We start from the raw sequence: 22,475 nt of genomic DNA, 5'->3' as shown, positions 1-22,475 counted from the left end.
TTTCTCAGTGAGTTTCTTTACACGTATACGTACGGCTAATTAACGAACTCTTTTCTATTAGAATTCTCAATGTTTCTCGAAAATTAAATAAATTTCTCAGTGTTTAAAATGTTTTCAGTGATTATTATTCGTCGACCAGAGATTATATTAGGTTGTCCGAAAAGTTTCCTTCGTTTCATAAGGTGATAATAAATGAACAACAATTTCTGTTCTATATTATTTTATCGAATTAGGTATGATCCATTTCGTTACATTTCTATTATTACGTTCGTGCATAATTCAATAAACTAATATAAAACAAAAAACATTGTGCGTCTATTATTTCCTTATAACACGAAAGAAACTTTTCGAACAACCTAATAGATTGTTTGCTATTCGCGGTTGATACGTGATACGATGAAGCCGTATATTGGTCGATGGTCGACGAAACGACCGTGTTGATAGTAACCGTGAAAACGATAACGGGAGATTAGATGGCTGGCAGACAGAGCATTCCTTTTTAGGAGAAATGAATTGGAGCTGTTGTACAGATGAGATGAAAAAGACAAGCGGGTGGATTCTTATTGTACCTACTTGTAATTATTGGATTTTTCGGACTAAAGTGTCCATTGAGAGTGGTATGGGTAGAGTTGTTTTTGATATCGCGCGGAGTAGCTAGGTTTTGTTAGATATTTTTCGAAAATGGAGTCTGTGGAATTTTATAAACAGCAGTGGTGAAGTATCATAGTCGTTTCTTACGAGAGACCCTTTCGAATTGAGAGATGTACAGTTTTATATTATAATGAAACAAAGTTATAGGTTTCTGCAAAGAAAGGAACAAAAGAAAACAGATTTTTCTATTAACAATTCATAAAATAGTATTTTCTTCGTAGTTTTCAGAAAGAATTCATTCGCGAAGAATCGAAACTATATATGAAATTTAAACTTAGCTTGCAATCTACTTTTATTAAATTTGGACCGTAATCGATATCGCAAGCCAAGAAACCAACCCATCCACTGAACATTCTCTATCCAATCTGCGTACTTTCCAGCTTGAATGATCAGTAAACTCGCTCTAATATCCTGCAAGAAAAAAATAAAACCTCATATAGTATGTAACAGCGTCTACTTTAATTGGATCCGAGGCATAGTGCAAAGCCAACATCGTATCTGTCTTTTTCATCAGGAATTTTTTTATAATTTAATATGTCAGTGGTAACTTCGTCTTTTTTTTTTTTTTTTTGAAATTTTTAAAATTCGACCGATGTAAATCTGATAAATATAATTTCATCAATTTCCTCCGCTTCGTTTCACGTAATTAACCGAGTTTGGCTAACAAGCGGCTTCACCGATTCCCACGTCGCGAGTTGTAGATTTATCTTCGTATAAATCCGAGCGGAAGGAAGCAGATATTTACGATTACTGGAACGTTTTCAGTAACCAACCCCAACGTGCAAGTTTCACCGCGAAATTGCCGAAGAAAAGCCGAAACTGCCGATTCTCGAAGATCACGTTCGCATACATGGGCCACAATATGCGACACCCCCTGGCGGATTGGCTTCTATCGCGCGGTGCATGCACGAGGCTGGCGGCCATGCGTCGTGCTTAAAGTGCATCTACGCAGACATACGCTGCTCCCTTGCTATTCACGTGTACATATATAGGTAGGAAGGGAGTCGGTTGCGGCAGAAGAGAGGCCTGGGTTTGGGGCCCGTCGCGTGTTTTTGCCCCCCGTCTGGCCCCCACCGCAGCTCATCGTTTTTTGTCTGCACTGCATGCGCTGCACCGTCCTCCTCCTCCACCTCCTCCACCGCCTCGTCCAGCTTTCTTTTCCGCTCTCTCACCCCCTTTTGCTCGGTCGCTACTCCACAATGCAAGCGCGTCCACTGCACCGCACCGTCGCGGCGCGGCGGCCTAAGTGCGCGCACACGAACCCACTCGGACGACTGGTGCGCATACAACCGGCTCGTGTAGAGTGTGTGGCCGCGCGTTACGAGTTACGAACCAGGAGGACGTCGACTCGTTGCACACGCTCGCCGGAGGCCGAAGCTCCGCGCGCGCGTATGATCGGAATTGAACGCGGACTGCCACGCCGCGCCGCCCAAAGGCTCACGAAGCCTGCGAAACGATGCATCCGAACGATCGTCCGGATGCACCTGCTCTTCTTATGCGGTGTCGTGTGCACGAGGCCCGTGTCATGCAGCATTCGATGCCATGGAACGCGAGATACGAGAAATTCGGAGCGACGATGTATAACAGAGAACTGAAAGGATCGGGCAAAGGAACGGCGAGTCTCGTTTCCGATAAACGCGATATAATTACAAAGATGAGCGCGTTTATTGGCCGAAAATATCGTGTACTCTCTCTCGAAATTCTTAGATTAATTACTCTATGTTCTGGATAAAATTTCGATATGGAATACGAATTCGAAATTGCACGCGCCTGTTAATAAAATGTTCGCTACATCGGCTAGTTTCTTTGTCGTGCGAAGTAGAAGATGTCGTTAGTATTGTATGTTATTTTAGTTATGGTTTAGTTGTATGTTATATTACTATTTTTGTGCGTTTCTGCAAAAGTACAGAGAACGTATATATATAGTATAGAGAAAAATATATGTAAAATATCGGAAAGTGGAGTAACACCAACACCAACGCCAACGCCAACACCAACACCAACACCAACACCAACACCAACACCAACACCAACACCAACACCAACACCAACACCAACACCAACACCAACACCAACACCAACACCAACACTAACACTAAGTAAGTGGTTCCATTTCTTTAGTTCTCTTCAGAAAAATACGAAACTGCATGAAAATTTTCATCGCAGTCGAGTTATTAGATCGGAAACGTCCATTTGAAATCGTCCATTTTTATTCTTCGATCGCTTAAATCTTTTTATCCCTGTATTTAGATATACATCGTTACATGTCATTTTAAAATTCTCTCTATCGTTTATACTATCAATTACGTGTCTCTCTCATTATTCAGCGAAGTCCGAGTCGTTTAAAATCATGCGTTACAGCCTGATAAATCTACGCTCTGTTTCTAAACCAAAGTTCAGAAAACATTAGCATTTCCATTAAAATTGATATTCTTCGAACAAGTATTGGCAAAGCTATACATCCGAAATACGAATGCAGCGAAAAATTGTGTTATTTCCTCCTGTACGCTACCTTTCATCAAAGTTTAATCTCTTTACACTCTTGTCACGCCGGTGAATCAGACCTGACTCATCCTGGCGTTCCGTCCAAGTTTCATGATTCGAGCGGATATCAGCCGCGGCTTCGACGGCCAATTTGAATGGATTTTCGGTCGCGACGGCCGGCATCGATTGGAACGGTTACGAGGCGACGCTGTAATTTTTAGTGACCGGTGAACGAACGCGGAATTGGCCCCCACGGATTGCCCGCTGCGACGGATTTTTCTGTCGCGTCGATCGACAGCTTTTCGCTGGTTCGTTGGTTAATGTGTGTACCAATCTATATGCTACACTGCTCGAATGAAAAATTAGGTTATGACATCGACGCGATTCGTTTCGTCCTTCTCGAATATCCATATCTTTTTTAAGTTCTTTAAATTCGTTGTATAACTATGTTTCACGCATCGTCGATAAAAGCGTGTAGAAAGATACTCGTAGTTTATCAATACTTTATTGACAAATTTTTAGTCTGAACAATGTTATTATGTTCGAAAATCGGATCGGAATCGTTGATTGTTTTCCACGATTTAGTTTAGATTTTAATTCGTGACAAATGTTCAACGTATAGAGTGACGTTTTTTTCATACGAAGCTCTATTTTTCCAAAATTCGTGCAGAAATTTTTCAGTGAACGTAATTATACTCCGTACGTGTATTACGAATACTCCTACGAATTTCCAAGGTACGTTCTTTCTTCTCAGTTTCTCTTTGTATCCTTTTCTATTCGTATTCTCCTCGTAGTACACAGGAGAAAGAGAGATTAGACGTGGTTTTACAAGTGAAAATCCATCATAGTTAAGTGTATGGATTATGGTAATTCACAATTTTATTCCGAAAATCTAGACTCCTCCCATCCAACTGATTTCTATTCGGTCTCGAATATCAAACTCGAGTAATACATAAATCGTTGGAAGAGGATCAGTGGATCGTGATCCAAGTCTGTCGCCGTGTCCATGTCGGGCCTCTTGGAGGATCCTCTGACTTGAGAAGGACGCAGAAAGACTATAAAAGAGTCGAAGGGACCTCGCTACCTGACAATCCCCTTTGCATCAGCCGCTAGAAAAAGGAAGATAGAAAGGTACGTTACGAGCTGTCTTCGGGGATCAGGATAATATGCCAAGATTCTGTATTGGCTCACGATAGCATATGACCATTTACCTACGTGGAACAGTTTTATTTATTATACGTTATTATATTATACGTTTTATATACCTAAAATATTTTGAAATTTCATTGGTTTTACAATGAGACACGATCGTCGTGATTATATCGATGAAATTGGAAATCAATTTGGAAATGTGCATAGAAATTACAAAATATTTACTGTAAATATATACTCGTTAGAAATTGCAATAACTATCCGAAGTATATAATAAATGTTAAAAACGATGCCACTGAAAGTTCACGCTTATTAACGTAATGGGTAATTGATCGTTTAAATACATTTATAATTTCTACGAAATATATACTCGTACTTGTACCAACAATAAATATGTATGTATCTTGTGACCTTCTTTCTACACACCGCTGCATTTATCGTAGTATCTACTATACACATACTACTTAATCACAAGCGTATTATATTTAGTATTATATATTTAATAGACACTACATATGTACTTTTGTACGACTACAAAAATTTCATGGGATTATAATATTATGGGATTGAAGATGCTAAAAAGACTGTTCGTTGATAAATAAGGATACGTGGCGATACTTTCCACTGTATATATTTTCCAACTTTCGCAACATAATCGTGATAGTCGAGCGTCGTAACAGTGGCAACAAAATTTTAAAACGTTTCGTATGGCGCGTATAGTATAATCGTAAAAGGTGTCTAGAGATATTCGAATACTTTCACGAGCCTGTCTATGTAGAGTACGCGGCAACAAAGTTAACTCTCCTCTTCGTTTTCTGAAATTCAGAGTCGTGGTCGGCATATACGATCTCTGTTCGCTACTCACAGTACTCCGACCAACACGAACAACAGTTGGCTCGCGCGGAGTCACGAAGGTCGCCTTTCAAAACCTCTTCAGGGAAATCTCTGGCCTCCGCTCCGCCAGGAAAAAAAGCCCGCTCTCGCCTTTGATCGCGCGCTCGACCGGAATGTCGAGCGTTCCTCCTTGAGAGACGGAAGTAAACGATCCTCGCAAATTGCCAACGTCCCGACACCCATGCTCCAGCTTTGTTCTTTTCCCGTTTCTTTCCGAAAGGAATACCAGTGTAGAGATTCGGGGACAGGCTAATGGTGGAAGGACCTTCGTCCTGTCTGGCTATCCACGCGTGGCGTCGCGTCGTGACGCCAGACGTCCTAAACACTCCGTCAAATATTGACACGCCGAACGTTTGGCGACTTGGACTGCTGCGAACCAACCTTCGACAGGACACCACCACCGTGCTTCGTAACTTGCCGAGCTGGTTCGTTTTGTTCGAATATGATAGCGATCGAGGGTGTGGTGAAGGTAATAGGGACCGAGGTATCTTTGCTTGGACGTCCTATTTTTAGACTATACTTTTAGATACGTAATTGTAAATCACGAGGGTTGAGATATTCTAAATATTTCTCCTTCTTGCGTCTTCTTAATTAGCCTTGTTATTTCTTCAGTTAATGCATGTTTTCCGCAGTATGTGATTCTGAATGGCTACCGTGATTCACGTTGCCCCGTTCAAAACGCTAGTTACCAGGACGATTTCTAGGAATAAAGCGAATCTAGCGATCTTCTTACTTACAATTTTCTACCTAATTTTCGTTCCCTACCTCGAGCGTTGCTCGCAACAACACTGGACTTCTCCTAAGATCCAAAAAGAAAATACTACTCCTAGGCAAATAATTTTCTATAACTCAGCGATCTTCAGTGCCGGTGCGCCGCAAGAATTTTTACAACGCGTAGTACCTGACTATTGACTTACTGCCTTCTCTTCTCTTACATTGTCAAATAAAAAGCTACAATAGCCGCCCATTCACGGCGCGAATGTCCTAACTCGAAGCGAATATAGTATGTTCTCTGGTGTGCCGCAGAATTTTAATTAAAGAATAATTAGTATATGCGTGTCGTGAGATGAGAAAAGGATTCCCTTCGTCTATAACGTATGACTTTTCGCCGTGATCCTAAAACCGTGTTGTTGGATACGACTACGTAGCATAGTGAATGCCACGTAAAAATTGGCGAAGCAACTTCGTTGTCGGAGAGATCTCCGCTCCAGCGAGTTTTCAGCGTCGGTACTCGAGAGTCCTTTGTCCACGTCCACGGGCATAGCGACTGGTGCACGACCGTTTCGGCCAAGTTTCAGCCAGGGTCAGGGACCTCTTTTCGCCCTCTTCTGCCTGCTTTTTTTCGTCGTTCGTTGCCGAGCGTCTCGACGTGACCACGAGGCCACGGGGTGCTGCACCGTCGCGACTCGTAGAGCGTTTAACGAGCGCCTGGGTGACGAGCAGTTCAAACCGTTGAACCGGCGATGATGAACGTTGATAAGGTTTTATGGTCGTGTCTCATCCTGTCGCACCAATCGCGACTGCCACGTCCTCGTATAAACACACACACACACACACACCTATACAAGCACATATACATGTACACATAGTTTCTGGCTCACCTCTTTAGGTACACGGCGAGTTACGACCGTGTGCGAGTCGTTTACCGAGTATCGCCGCTCCCTTTTTATCCATCTTGCACCTTGCCCTTCTCATGATTACAAGACAAAGATGTTGCAAAGGTTAGAGCAGAAAATAGAACGAATTTTATTAATTTGATCCTGGAGAACGTCGTCGGAAGGCTGACGAGAGACGACAGCATCAATTATACTTATACTTTGACGTATCGCGATTATATATGTACATGTGTATGCATATGTATCTTAGACATGATGTACATACTTTCGTACGAGTAGAAAAGTTTCAATCCGTGGAAATGAAATGTGTAATAGAATTTGATAGTGTTACGGTTTGTCTGGCTCGTTTTGGTTGCGTTGCTGTTAATTTTTGAATTTAGATTAAATTGTAGTATCGTCGTTTCGGCTAATCTGCTATACACAGGAGTACTGGCACGGGAGAGGATCAAAGTTGGTGAAAATAAATGTTCGCTTGATCCTATTATATTATTAAACAAATCTTCTTCACAAAAAAAAATGTTTATTCTTATTCTAATTGAATATTGACAGAATGGTCGTTGAAATTTCGAATGCTCGGAGTTACAATCGTTCGCAATACGTTTTCGCTCTTATTAATTACAAGATTTCAATTTCGGTAGATTTTCGATAGTTTACAAATTGACAAATACAAACACGTCGATTAACAAGACTAACAAGAATTGGGAACTAATAAAACAAAGAACTAAACGCTAAAGAACTAAAGGACTAAAGAACCTAAAAGCTGAGAGCAAAACTAAGAGCTAAAGGAATTAAGAGCTGAAAACTAAGGAACTAAAGAATAAAAAAAAAAGCAAAGGAATTGAGAAATTAAGAGCTAGAGGAATTAAGAATTAATCGCTATGAACAAGAAATTACTTGCCAAAAAATGGGAACTGATCGCCAAGAACCAAGGAGTTAATCACCAAGAACTGAGAAAACTAATCACACAAAACTGAGGAATTAACTACTCTAAAACTAAAGAATTATTTCGCATCTTCTATGTCGCTACGCTTATTTATATTTAGGTCTACCGTGGAGGGGTTAGGTCATATGCCGGGTTATTCCGTGGGGGTTGTGAGGTTCGAATTTGGTTTCTATACAAATTGTTAAAATTTATTTAAATTTCAAATTGGAACGCTCACTCGCGCTATTGGTAGTTTCACGCGCGCGAGCGCAGCGCGGGCCGTGACAATAGAACACTGCTTGGTTGGAAAATAATAGTTTATGCAAATATTTTTTATAACCGCTGTGTATGTTTGCAAGTATGTAGAACTCTGTACTATCCACTCTGTATAATTTCGCGATATTTCGTGCATGGAAACAAAGCTACCTGAGATGTTGAGCGCAGGACGCTGAGCCAGACTATAAGAAATTTTCCAGCACCGTACATTTCGTGAATGGGGAAAGGACCCTGGTCCCGGAACATGGAAACTCCCCAGGTTGAAATTTGCTGCCTCTGAGTCTTTTTCACGCATCACGTACGAAATTGACTGAGAGCGGCAAGTTAGTCGATACCTTTTGCTACTACGTTGTCGCGCCAACGACCACGCTACGGCTCTGTTGAAAAGCTTTGGCTGTACGTCTGTTTGAATAATTCTTCAGAATGGAATTCGTTCACGCATACTTCAGCTTCGTCAGACTGCCATTGTATTTATCGAGCGTCTTACGCGATGTTCCTTTTATTCGCGATAATTCGCAGATTAAACAGCAAATAGTGTGATTTTGAAGGAACAAGTAGGACTCGGTCTATATGAGGATCTTTCATGATTTTTGGAAATGATTCTTCTTGGAGAAATGAGATTTGTTTAGATCTGAAGCGGCACATGAGTCATGAGACGATTCGCATCGAGGGTAACTCATGTTGTTTTGCCTGCGAGTATCAACGCCGTTTCTATCAGTTGGACTGTCAATAATGACTTAATAATGACTTAATGACAAAACCTACAATCACTTAGTTGGCAACCCAATGCAAGATTTAAAAGTAAACAAACTACGGACGAAACAATATCATCGTTATGTGTAGACGAAATTTAATACAAACTTTCCGGTACTCCTTCCCCGACCTGTATAAATAGACGAACATGCACTCTGGTCCGTTCATAACCAGTATCATTGTAGTGAAACTAATAGTATAGCAGTCTATCAAGCGTAGCATCGTGCGAGCAACGATTATAAGATAATATACTAACTCTTTATTTTCTACTTAGAATGATTTTTAGTATATCTGACCATCGCAATTGTTCACTCGTCTCGTTATTAAACAATTCAACGCGTTTAGTATCCACCACAGATCGAATGTTCTCCATTAATGTCACTATGATTTAGATTTCGAATCTACTTGATACACGATCAACATCGCTTGTTATTACTTTTCTTCGTGAACTTTCGAACTGAGGGAAATCAAGGAATTGCGATAAAAAATTGTATTTTATAAAAATGAAGACAAACATAAGCGTAGACAAAATATAAAATAGTTTCGTTTACCATCTGCAATTGTATAAAAATATTGCTGTTTATTTTCCGCCTGATGAATAAATAGCAGAAATTGATAAAGTTACAGTAAACAGGGACTACATACGTAATAAATATATTTAATGAAAATACGAACGTTTCTCGATAAATTTCATAGAAATGAAGTCACTCGTTCGCTCTAGTTTACTCTACCAGTGCATCCCGATATCATTTTCTAGAGCCACACTTATCTCGAGTGATATTTCACCAAACAACTTCTAGATCCCCCAGGAAACGGCCTGGGAAGAAACGTTACCGTGGAAGAAAAAACGCTTATCACTTATCACTGTCATACTGATTACGACGTAGACTATTCGTTTCTCGGGTGAACAAGTATGCCATTGGTCGTTTAGTTTTCGTTCTAACGACTGTGCCGTTGAAATCTTTAGAAATCTTACTAATTTTACGATAATATGCAACATATAAAAATTCGATAATTAAGAATGTCGAGTACACGTACACCGCGTGTATTTCGTCATACGTTAATAATAAATGTTTGTTTCATACCGATTCGTATGCGGATAACAATCACGAGTTCTGAGAAAGAAACTTTCGTAATAAAATTCTTAATTAATTCGATATATTCCGTGCAAAAGTTAGTAACTTAATAATCAGTGAATGATAATTCATATTTATTAGTATTAGTATACATATACGTATACAGTATGGATAACGACAATGAATGTGGTAAACATCGAAAAGAAAAGCGACTTTTGCACTATCAGTCTCTGGAAAATACCGTAGATGTTGGGCAAAATACTAATATTTAAGAAAAGACAATCACAGAAAATGTTAAAAGTATAAAAGGATCATTTTTAGCTGGAGATTAAGAGTCAATTATTCTGCGATTAAACTGCCAATTTTTATACGTCTATGGGGAGTATAAAGTTGCACAAATTTACACAGTACACGTGATATAAAAAAAAAAAAAAGAAAAAAGTACATAAAATATTAAAATTTCTATTTATGATTCATTTCTCTAACGATATTCGTAAAAATATACATTTTCAATAAATATCCGTAATCTATTGTCGTAAATTATTATTATTTCCATAGAAAATTAGACAGTTAGAGGTTCGAATTTTCAATTAGAAATTTCTGTTGACAGTGAACGCGAGTAGCTACATACTGTCAGTGGTGCTCGTCTTGATAGTCGGGGCACTGGTGGGTGTCCTGGCGACGGTATCTCATCATCTTCATCATCGTCGACTGCTACTGCACGAGCCAGCCTCCGCCTCGATCTTGCATCACCATCGGCAACATCATCACCGCCATCACCATCATCACCGTGAGGAACTCCCAGCGTCGCATCAACGACGTCTCCTGCTGCAGGACCACCACCGTCACCCTGGCACACCGGTGCGTGAGTTCTTTTCCATCGCTTTTTATCTTTTTTATCCATATGTAAACACGTAATTTTACGATATTAAGATAGCTATGAATTCATTTTGAACAGTGATAATCGCACTCGTCCTGGCAAACCGGTGAGTCCTTTTTTTTTTTTTTTTTTTTTATATAATATCGGGACATTTAGAGAAGAGACTCTTTATAAATCTTGAAATATTTTTATTTTCAATGTAAAACTAGAATGTCGTTCGATTTGTGATTATAACATTAAGATATCTACAAAATCGCTTCAAATAAGAGAGAGTCCTTGTAGAAAAGAAAAATATTCACGTTACATATATGCAGCGCGATGATTTAGATTGAAACTTGAGTTATTTTGAGTTTACGCCGATAAAAGTTAGAACAAATATGTATATCTAGGGTATATTTACTTTTTTATTAATCCATAGCTGTAATTGTATTTTATTATTACTTTTAATCAAAAACTTGAATATCGTCTAGTTCTAAATACACACAATATTAACGTAATTAAAAATTCGAGTAACATTTAATATATGTATGTATGTATGTATACGATCAAGACTGAAGATGTTCGTTTACATCCTGAAATTCTCAATCCAAGAAACTTACTTTAATTAAATAACAAGCTGACTGCAAGTTACATGTCTATAGAATTATTATGTTAAATGATTACTCGATTCTATTACAATTTCACCTCATTTTTCGTCTAAATGCGTTCAACTAAATATAAGACACAGTTGGAGGGATGACGATAATGGTCGCGAATCAGGTCAAAAATCAACGTTTCAGTGGATGAAATGTTTATCATCAGAGAGAACCGTATCTTCTATCATCTTGTTATCGTTTGACTTAGAGTTCCCCGCTACTGCATTATGAATTTACAATATTCCATTATCCATACGATCAGGCGTATAAATATCCAGCGGTGATCTAACAACTATTACTCCTAATATAATCGATGCTCTTTGAAAAACGTCACTCACATTGATGATTTACGATATCTCGAAGCAAACTTCAGCTTCACCGCGAGTGAATTATACGCTTTGAACAACTTTATATAATTCTATTTTCTTGGTTAATTAACTTGCTTCAGCAATCTTAACACTATAGAACATGTTCTGCATTTTAAATTCGCGGACTGTACACTTCATAAATCAATCAATAATGCATAGAATATTTTTATACAATAAGTCGATCTTACGATGCGTAAGATACACGTAAGAAGTTATTACTCGCTCTAGTAAATATTAACCATATATTCAACGTAGCTTGCAGCTTGATAATCGTGAGAATAACGGTAATCCGCAATCTATTAACCTGTTAACCGAGAAGGGCGAATTAATTCGTCGTTAGGATGCTAAATTTGTTGGATATCGAAATTTCTTTATTCTCCTCTTTGGGTCTCTTTCATTTAGATAGAAATTAAAGAAAATTAACGGCCGATAGAAATACAAACGATAAGCGATAAGTGAGATTAAGTGAGATAAGTGAGTAATGAGGTCATAAATCTAACTATTAATCAACAACGGCGATCGTATAATGGGTTTTCAATTTGTATAATGGGTTTCTCTAATGTATCCGTAATCTCGATACATTTCTCATACTTTGATAGGACAGTAACTTATACTCGATGTAAATTTTTTTAATAGCGCTGCATTTTTACTCAACCTGCGTTTTATACGCTCATTCTTAACACGTTCGCTGCTATTCGAATTTCATACGTTTTTCCATGGGAGTCGCGATAGATCGAGAAATATACCTAACACCGCAACGTTTAATTTTCCCCAAATATTACACAAATATAAAATCATATTTGCGCACTTCTTCTCCGGCAATTTTTAAGCGTTTCGTATCGGTGACTTTGTAAATCTATTTCAATAAGCTTCAGCGTTCACCATCATGGCAATTAACGCGCCAATGGGTCGACACGTGGCTAATTTTACACCCAATACAATTTTCTTCCATCGACAAATACAATTTCCCATTTGGCGAAGGTATTTCGCGAGCGTCGTCGACCTTCGGCGAGATTATTACGCGATTCGTGGAACGTCGAAGGCTGTCTGGAAAAAAGCTGCTGATATCTAATCTCGGTCGGGATGGTAGCGCAGCTGCGCCTATCTAACCCACATGTTTTCCTCTCGGTAGCCGTCTGGAAAACCAGACCACAGTTCTCGCGCCCACATTCCGTGCCTTCTCTTTCTCCGCCTCTTTCTTTCTTCCCTTTCTCTCCCTCTTCCTCTACCCTCCCCCACCTCTCTCGCTTTCCCTGTTCAGACTTTTTCTCTACCGCCGCTTTGTTCTTTTTCACCTTTGTTCTCCTCCAGACGAGACTTTCCTTTCCTCAAGGTTTCCCCTTGGCAGAGGTTCTTCTTCTCTCTGTTCACCGGTCGTGTCGCGTCGCGTCGCTTCCGCGAACGATTTATTCGCAGTAGACTGCACGGTTGTCCTGGAGCATCCAGGCTTTCTAAATCGACTCTCATATTTCCAGAATTGTGTAACGAATTTCAGGAACGATTTCCATCGCGCTAGTCCTGGATGTTTTGGCGATCCGAGCACGTACGTCCGATCGAAAAATGCTATTCTCGTGGATATATTATATATCACTGGCTTACTAGAACACCGGCAAATATTATATTTCGATTTTACCTGTTTATTTGTTTATATCGTATTATTTACTACGAATTAGAAAGGAAAAGATACAAAGGTTGCCTGTGATGTTTGATTTTGTGACAATACTAAGGGATAGTCGAAACTTCACCCTCTGCAACTTGTTGACTGATTTTAAACTTGAAAAGTCGTACTTTGCACTACGTTTGCTCGAAGTAGTTCATTTCGATGAAAGAATCGTCAATCTTCTGACATCTCTTATTTCCAGAATTTTTAACACGCGAGATGAGATTTGCGACCAACGGTGAATCATTGCGCTTGAAATTCTATCGATTCATAAATACCACCCAATTTGTTTACCGTAAGAGAAAATCGACATCGCTAACCCCGTTATTATTCAAGGTACATGAGCAGTACAAGAGATCTTTTGACAAACTGCATGCCAACTGTTTGCAAAGACCATTCAACGCACAATTTGCAGTAAGCCAATTAACCCATGCAGTCTTGAGTTTCAACCTTGAAGTCTTCTCATCGATAATCAATACCTAAACGCTATACGCCCTTTTCCCTTTCTTTTCTTAAATCCTCGCCCGCTTCTCTTCCTTCGCTTTGTTCCATCTGTTCAACTGGTACCGACGAAACTCCCCTCCTTTCTATTTCCTCCAGGTCATACCGCAACCTTTTTTCCCCGAAGCGAAGGAGAGAAGCGGTCCTTCGTCGTCGCTTGCACAAAAGATTTATTTGCAGCAGACGCGACAAGAGCTGATAACATCAACGTCGGAAACACGGAAGGAAAAGAGAAAGCTCGTGAGAAAGAGAGAGAGAGAGAGAGAGAGGAAGTGGAACGGATAGAGAGGGAACGTCCCTGATTCGATTTGTCTCGCGCTACGACGTGCTTATGTCCCTGACGTCGGACTTCCGGGACACGGGACGTATTGTTTGCCTCCGAGGACTGTTGTCGTTGTCGTTGCGTCGCCGACGCTAGACGTTATCGATCTACCATTCGCCTCGGTATGCTTACGACCGCGAACTCGTACACGTAAATAGAAATTAGTCGATAAATTTTCGGTTGAAGCTCGGGACCAGGCAAATGGCCACCGGTGGAGACCTCGATCGATTTAACCGAAACGCCGCATCGCGCCGCGCCGTGACACGTGACGCGCTTAAATCTTCACGCACGTGGCAATTTATATGGAAGTTTGCAGAGCCGGACGAAATTTCATGTTGGTTGAATGGTTTAGGGAATACTTGGAAAATTACAGGTACGTTGGTAATCTAGTTAGCGGAAGATGATCGAGGAAGGAAAAGATGAATTATGTTCACGTTAAAATTCACTTGCAAATTACTAAGATTTCCTCTTCATCGAAATTCCGAGCTAAATCTGCACGTACCTTTTCACTCCCTTCGAAACTTTCGAAATATTGCTCATCGTAATATCGAGATATCGTTTGTTTTCTTTATTACACGTACCCCTCTCGGACTTTGATCGACGTTTCACTTATTTTTTAAAGTTTTGCGTACATCTCTGAGCCTACTAAATCGTTTTTATTTTCACTTATGAAAAGCAGGAAGAACTCACGAACGAGAAACGTATACTTGTACAGAACTTCGTTAATTGTTGGAACACAAAACCATCCAACCGGAATCGTAGACTGAATTGAAAAGACTCCAATGGTTGAGTAACGAAGCTTCTCAAATCGATGCTATCCCTGGGTGGTTTCACTGAACCATCGTGTCCCAGGCATTTTCCCGGCTAACCCGTGAAATCTCGCCATGGTGGATTAGCCCCGAAACCCCGTGGAACGAAGGTCGTTCGAGAAAGTTGCCAGTTGCGGGTTCTGTCGGCTCGTCGAAGCAACCCAGGTCGGTCCGCCCTCCCGTTTCGCGACCATTGTTATTCTAGATTGCATTGCAAATTAGATCACGGACTGGCGTCACCCTTCTACCCTCTCGTCTCGTCTCGGCCTGCTCAAGTTGCAACATCGTCGTACCTGGACTGGTTTCTCGCTACGAGATTCCTCCCTCCACGTAAACCACCTTCCATCCCTTTTAGCTTGTATTTCCGCTACTCCTACCCTCCCTCCTCCCCACGTTCTTGCAAAGAAACGAACCGCGTTGCAAAGATCGTGCACACGACTACGCGCTACCGCCAATTCGCGTGGAAACTTGGCAAAGAAAGAAAGCGAATTGTTTTCGTCGAGGGCCAATTTACCTAGCCACCCCTTCTGTTTTTCTTCGCCGCTTCCGAGATAATTGTCAAATTGTATTTTCGAGGACGTGAGCCGAATCGGGCAAGATCTCTTCCGATTTTAAGAGGTTCAGGCAATTCTTTTTTGACTTGGAGATATTTAGGTGGGATTATTAACGTTCTTTTAGATATTTTTATAAGATGGTAGCCTTCGTCGGTCGTGCTTTATGTCAAATAAATGTATCATTACGTCCAGTGACTCTTTACATAAACCAGAATCCACCCCTCGGTCAAGACTAAGGAACTGTCATAAAACTAAGCATTTTTATTTTACTATCGAGTCTCTTAGCCCTTTCGCTACGTATGTCGTCTATAGACGACGCCCGCTCGATGACCTGTGTGTACGAGCGTCGTCTGTAGACGACATCCGCGGGATACCACTTAACCATGAGCCCCGCGCAACACATGAACTCTCCGTCGCAGTGCTCCGTTCAGTACCGCTATTCCGGCGGCACGGTGGTAGCGAAAGGGTTAATTGTATAAAACATCTTCAAGACGAGACGTTCCTTATGGTTATTGTTCCATCAAATAGAAAATGAGAAAGTCGGGTTTCTCCCATGTTCAACGATCATTTCCACCCACAAGCGACCGGTGGTGGGACGACCAACCCCCCAGTTTTCCTCTGCGATAGCATCGTCACGGAGCTTCACCGGTTTATCATCCGTAGATCAGTGAACATCTCTTGATGTTGTATCTCGTTGTCCTAAACGAAATAGGAGATCGACCAATTCGCGGCGTCGATTAGCTAATTGTAACGAGAATTTGCGAACTTGAGAATTTGACGCGATTTACCGTGAATGGTCGAACGCGTTTATAAAATTCTACAAACACATCGCCTACTATTAGCGGTAATTTGTATCTTCCAACTTAAGAGACCATTCCTTTTCCAACTATATATCTTAGACACCAGGTGACATCAAAATTACGAAATCTAAATTCCAAATGGAAGAAAAATAAGATTTAGCGTTTCGTGATTCTTAACGCAATTCTGTGACTTGAATTTCTTTCGATAATAATATCCGATACGAGGTATATATTGTTCCAACTGTCATATATTAACCGTTACTGTCCAACAAACAAATTCGTCTTGAAATGTAACTACTCCAATCAAAAGAGATATTACTTTCCTTTAGACAACGCTAGCGACAAATTACTAATGAACGATAGCACAAAACAGTAATTAGTATGAACGTCAGTCTCGATCTAAACGGACGACGACGACGACTAAGATGCAGTGAAAAACCTCAGAAAAAAAGTCAAATCACCGATTGAATCGTAGATCGAAGTGCACGGAAACGTTTAATTTTGCTTTCACGTGGCAAAGAGCCCATCATATCAGCGTCGACTCTTCTATACTCCGTACTTTATGATCATTATAGGAGAAATGCACGTGTCAAGATCGACGTCTCGTGAGATGTCGATCCATTTCCAAGAGTATTGCATTGCCGATAACCGGAACTACAAATGTGTCATCGGAGTTTAGGCTCGATGGCGGCCTTGAGTGTCGATACTCTTGAAGTCTGAGGTACTGGCACGGCTCTAGAGTTGCGGAGCTTACAGCTTTGGTATCCAACAAGGAACTCGACGCTCTGCTTTTGTTACTCTGGCTCACGGTGCTCCGTAGCATGTGAAGAGCAATAAGAGTTTTCTGAAAGGCTCTAGCCGTTGAATGGGCAGATCGACGAATCCTCTGGCAAGAAGATTGACAATGAGTTTAAAAACTGAACACCTGCGGCAGAATCTTTGCGAGGTTCAGGTAGTCGAAGGCGATTTCCACGTTTTCCTAAGTATTTTCCGGAAGTACGTGTTCTCTGGATGATCCCATCCGTGTGAGAAAAAGCAAACGTGATATCGGCACGACTCGTAATCGATATCGTTCGACGCTGGTTCTGAAATGCATCTCTGTATTCGACGACTTTATTCGTCTGCTTGCGGTTCGTTCCACGGATCTGCGAGGTCCGTGCAAGCTTTAAGGCAGTTTAAGAGATCGTTGGGCTCGTTCCTGACGTATACTTGTGTTAGCCAACTCCGATAGCTAGCGGTACGCTGGAAATGGAATTTTCCAAGTGTTCGTCTGGCACGTGACCCGAATACGCCGGCTCCCTTCTGTTTTCTGGCGCGCGAGGAGATGCTCGACACGTGGAAGTGAAAGGCCGGATTTTCGTCGAACGTCAAGCTGTTCCGACGTTCCGACCGAAAGAAATCGAGAATCGTCGAATCTTTCCTCCTTTAACCACGATTTTTACATCGTACCGTGAACAAATTTATGGGTGCGGACTTGCTCGCGTGGAAAAATGCTTTTCACGGTCTGGGCTGGAATTTATTTTACTTCTCTGGAGGGAAGGAGGTGGATTAATTGCTACTGTTGATAGCGATTGACTTTTCTGTATTGTTTCTATAATTTTATTAGTTGAACATTGTATTAACTTTTTCTAAGACACTCGAACTTGACCGATTCGTGCCGAAATTGTATTTTATCGTTCGTTTCTGACTTTTACAAAGTACATAAATTCCGGGATACTCTCGCTTCGTTGTACGATAATTCGTTAAACCATATGTTCGACATTATGTCCTTTTCTCAGCAAAAATAAAATTTCTATCCGAAATCTCGGTGTGAAATTTCCTGTATGCACCTGTATGCGCTATACATTGTTCTCTCTATTTATGTTATAACCAGATTATTTATCAGATACGAAGAATACTTATTCTGATTGTTTATGAGCGATGCATACTATTATCCAAGTAAAGAAATAACGTTTCTTTTGATGTTTTTAAGAATGGAACGACGTGAAATTTATAACATTAAGTATTTCCGATGGTATGGTGAAACCGAAAGGATCGATTCATATGAAAACTACGCGGAACTGGAAATTTTCTCATATTTCATCACGGTCTTAAAACAATAGGAAACGATAACCAAAATTCCTCCTATAATCACGATGTACATGTATAATTAATTCTCGACGGATTTCGCGTAAACAAGAGCGAACATCCCGAGGTCACGTTCATTTCCCAAAACCCGTTCCTCCACGTGGCTTCCTCTTCTAGCTGCTTACCCGCCTCGGACAATCATTGATTTATTCGCTCGAGTAAATCCAGCCGGGGTCGCGCAGCCAGTAATTAAATTTGATTTACGAATAAATAATCGATGTACCCACGCACCGATGATTAATGAGCAAAATTAATACGCGTTCTTAATTGACCCGATTTAATTTCACGTTACGCGCATGTATATAGCCGTATATGTACGGCCGAACAAACGAGGAGACAGACATATCTATGCGTGTGTACGTTGAGCCGAAGCAATACGAGAGAATACAAGAAAAAAAAAAAAGATATATAGCGAACAAGGGATCGAAAGATAGAAAGAGAGACAGAGAGAAGCGAAAGAGAGCAGAGGACTTGAAATGGTTTCCAATTATCCGGCGCGTAACGATATTGGCGATAAAAAATATTAAAAAACAAACAAAAAAAAGAAAAAAAGAAGAAGGAGAAAGGTGTGTCGTGGCAAGTAATGACCGTAGAGTGGATTTTTCTGGCAACGCGGTTGCTGTTTGTTCTTTGCGTTTCTTTTCGATGCACTAACGTCGCGACACTTTTAACTTGAAATCGTCGGATTTTAAGAATTCCGTGCCTACGTACGACTATACCGTAGGAATATTTATGGAAATAAAGGAATTTGCGTATACATTCACGTAACGTAGGATATTTCATAGTCATCGGTTGAATCGAGCATTTACAGTTTTGGCGGGAAAATTGGCAGATCGAGGGACGAAGAGTCGATGATTACGATCGATACCTCGAATCGCATAAATTTTTGAAGATTTTGTAGCGACACGAAGTTTGATTTCGATTCAGAAATTCGTCGTTCTCGTGGTTTCTTCGTAATTTCCAAATAATAATGTACGAGTCGAACGATCCAAACTCGCGACGTAATTAACGATCATTCTACGAATGTAGGAACGTGCGTACACTTTAGACCTTCCAAATTCCAGCTGACCTTCCCAACCCAAGATGGCCGCCACGTTGGCGGTGGCTGCCCGAGGGGGCAGGTGGGCAGAAGTAAATATTATGTCTAGCGCTATAGCTGGAGTCTCTGGTTGCGGCAAACTGCGATTGTTTTTCTCCTACCTGCCTTTCCTCTCGTCTGAACCTGAACCATGAAACGGTTCGCGGTTCTGCCCAGACGAAACTTCATTTCGCGATTCATCGATCCATCGATCGATCCATCTCTTTCCCTGTAATTTCTTTTTATGGAAATATTTGTTTCATCGTTTACCCTTTAAAACAGCGGTCCATACGCAAAATAGCAAATGATACAAACGATTCTTAATCTTCGTACTTTAATAATTGTACCGATGAAATTTTTAAATATTTCATACGAAACCCTACGATATAATATGTTTAACGTTTGATATAGAAACCAGTGTGTCTATTACGACACTTAAATACCGATCGATTAGAAATAAATACGTATATCGACGTTTAGTTCGTGTCACAGGCGTGATACAAATTCGATACTATGGAAATTAAGTATAGAAAATAAAGATCTGATAAGAAGAGCGCTTAGAGCTATAGAAGATAAGTATACGTGCCAATGTACACTGTATTTGTAATCATTTGTACTGTAACCTGGCGTGTGTACATACAGGTACATTCGTAACGTGTGTGTGTAAAAGCGATCGAAGAGTTTCACGAGCCTGTGTACTTGTTTCATCGTTTGTACATCGTTTTACAGGAAAATTGTCAAGCATCTCGATCCGAAATCCCTTGGAGACGGCTATCCCACGCTTTCCCCAAACTCCATCGACGCGCTTTCGCCCAGATGGCTGGCAGCGAGGCTGTTTACGATTCCTCTCTCGAGAGACGCGGCTCAGATTTTTCTCGTTTCACGGTAGCCGCGTGTCAGCTCGCGCAACACCGTCGATCATGATTCTACGAGCTGCAACGGCGGAGGCGCACCAAGTTTTCCTCTCTCTCTCTCTCTTTCTTTTTTCTTCCGCGAGATCTTTTTCCTCGTTCACGTCGCGATCGCGATGTTCTTAGGAATAATAATAGCGAGCGTGCTCTCTTAGAAGGAAACTACGTGTAGCAAGAACCCGAGAAAGACGTCAGAACAGGAGGGAGTCACGTACTCGGCGGTCTCGTCTCACCTTCGAGAAAACCTTCCTCGTCGTCGCGACTATGTGGCGTCGTCTCGCGAACGCGTTTTTTTCACACCGATTCTCGCATTGCGTTCCTCTACACTCTAGACACCAGCTAGACTCTAGCTCGCGCATCTGTTCTCGTTTTGTTCTATATACAGATGGCAATTTTCCTCGTTCTAACTTTCTACGTTTGTGTGCTGTTCCGCGTGCACGCACCTTGCAGCACCCGATGCTTCTTCCTTCTTTTTCTCTAGTCTCGTTTCTTAGGATTCTATGAGTTTCTTGCGTTCGTTGCTCTGATACGTTTAACGATAAGATGCCCCTACATTTAGTGGAAAATTCTTTATTGTAATTCTTTATTGAAAATTTATTGAAAATTCTTTAGTGGAAAATATCGTAGATTATGCAGAGACAGTGGATTTACGTGTATTCGTCCTCTTACAGTCTCAAGATCGGGCTGATGTTAAATCTTTGAAATTCTATTTCGGACATGACCTGATCAGATGTCGTAAATGATTTGGTTCTGGAGCTTGGATTTTCCAGGATGAAATTTGGACCGAGAGTTCTTGAAGCATACGTTCAATCTTTAAGTCAAGAAACATTTGGTGGCAGGTTTAAAACTCCAGAATTTGGAAAGTAATTGTATTTTGCAGTTGTAGTTCATCGGCTGGAAACAAGTAGACGAAGGTTCCTATGTCTTTCTCTTGTTTAATACGAATATTTAGAAAATGAAATCTGACTGAATAAATATAATTCAGGTGAAATTTGGGTAGGTTATTTGATATTAATTTATATTCTCTACAATATACAGTAAGCTTATCAACTGCCCTTATTGTATGTACAGACTATAGGACTGGTTTATCTCCCCTAGATCAGTCAACATCTCTTGACTGATTTTTCATCCCTTGACGAGTCAATGTCTTGACTGGTTTCTCGTTCATTGATCAGTCATCAGTTAAAAAAAAAAAGGCTACAGACTATAGAATAAGAATAAAATAAATTCATATACTCTGAAACAGGTTGACTCTAACCCTTATACTATAGTTACCTATGATTGAACAGTCTCAATTAAACGTTAAATTCGCCCAAAAGTGACATAAAAATATTTCATCGAAAATGAAGAATGTCCAACACATTGAACTTTCTTTACTCGAACGATACGTAAGAAAATATGGTTATTTTCTGTAACCTGTGCCACCTATGATCGATCATCGGGGAGGGCCATGTGGCACACGGAACGTGTTAAGTTGAGTTACTCATCGATTAGCGAAACGACTGGTCGACGAGGGCGTCACGAGTCACGAGCGCGTTAATTTGCACGTGACGAGAATTGGGAAAGCACAGATCGACGAAATGCCCCGTTGTTTTCAAGTACCTCCCACCAGACGCGTTCCGGTTCGCGGAAATCACTTGTTTAACCGGGCGTCGCTTTTCGGTTTCTTGGCTTTCATTCGCACGTGAGCTCACTATTCTTGTCGCACACAAGTCAGGAATTATCTTGGAGACGGTGTGTCAATGTTTTTGTTATTACAGAAGCGCGACCGCTTTTTTAAATCGTTCATAAATAAAGCTGTGAGTCAGCTCGACGAGCAGGCGGACAAATTTTTATCTCACGCGGACGTGGAAACGAAACGACGCGACGACGCTTCGTGGGAAAAATCGTGCGTGAATTGTCGCCCAGAAATCCTACTTTCGCTCCTCTTTATTAATCTTTTCGTACAGAAATAGAACATTTTTTGAAAATCTTTCAAAGCGTTGCATTTAGGAAGGTTTATTTTA

The 22,475-nt window shown here is 40.7% G+C and overlaps 1 protein-coding gene across 1 annotated transcript in view; it reads left to right on the top strand.

The window, feature by feature from the left end:
* The window catches only part of LOC117158995 (uncharacterized), a 188,451-nt gene that overhangs the window by 58,443 nt on the left and 107,533 nt on the right, over positions 1-22,475 (top strand). Inside the window, exon 3 of the mRNA XM_033338447.2 lies at positions 10,435-10,685. Coding sequence (XP_033194338.2) covers positions 10,435-10,685 — 251 coding nt within the window. The remainder of the gene's footprint in view (positions 1-10,434; positions 10,686-22,475) is intronic.

Source organism: Bombus vancouverensis, chromosome 5 (genome assembly GCF_051014615.1).
Source record: "Bombus vancouverensis nearcticus chromosome 5, iyBomVanc1_principal, whole genome shotgun sequence".
NCBI classification, from domain to species: Eukaryota; Metazoa; Arthropoda; class Insecta; order Hymenoptera; family Apidae; genus Bombus; species Bombus vancouverensis.
This window is presented reverse-complemented; position numbering and strand designations above follow the sequence as displayed.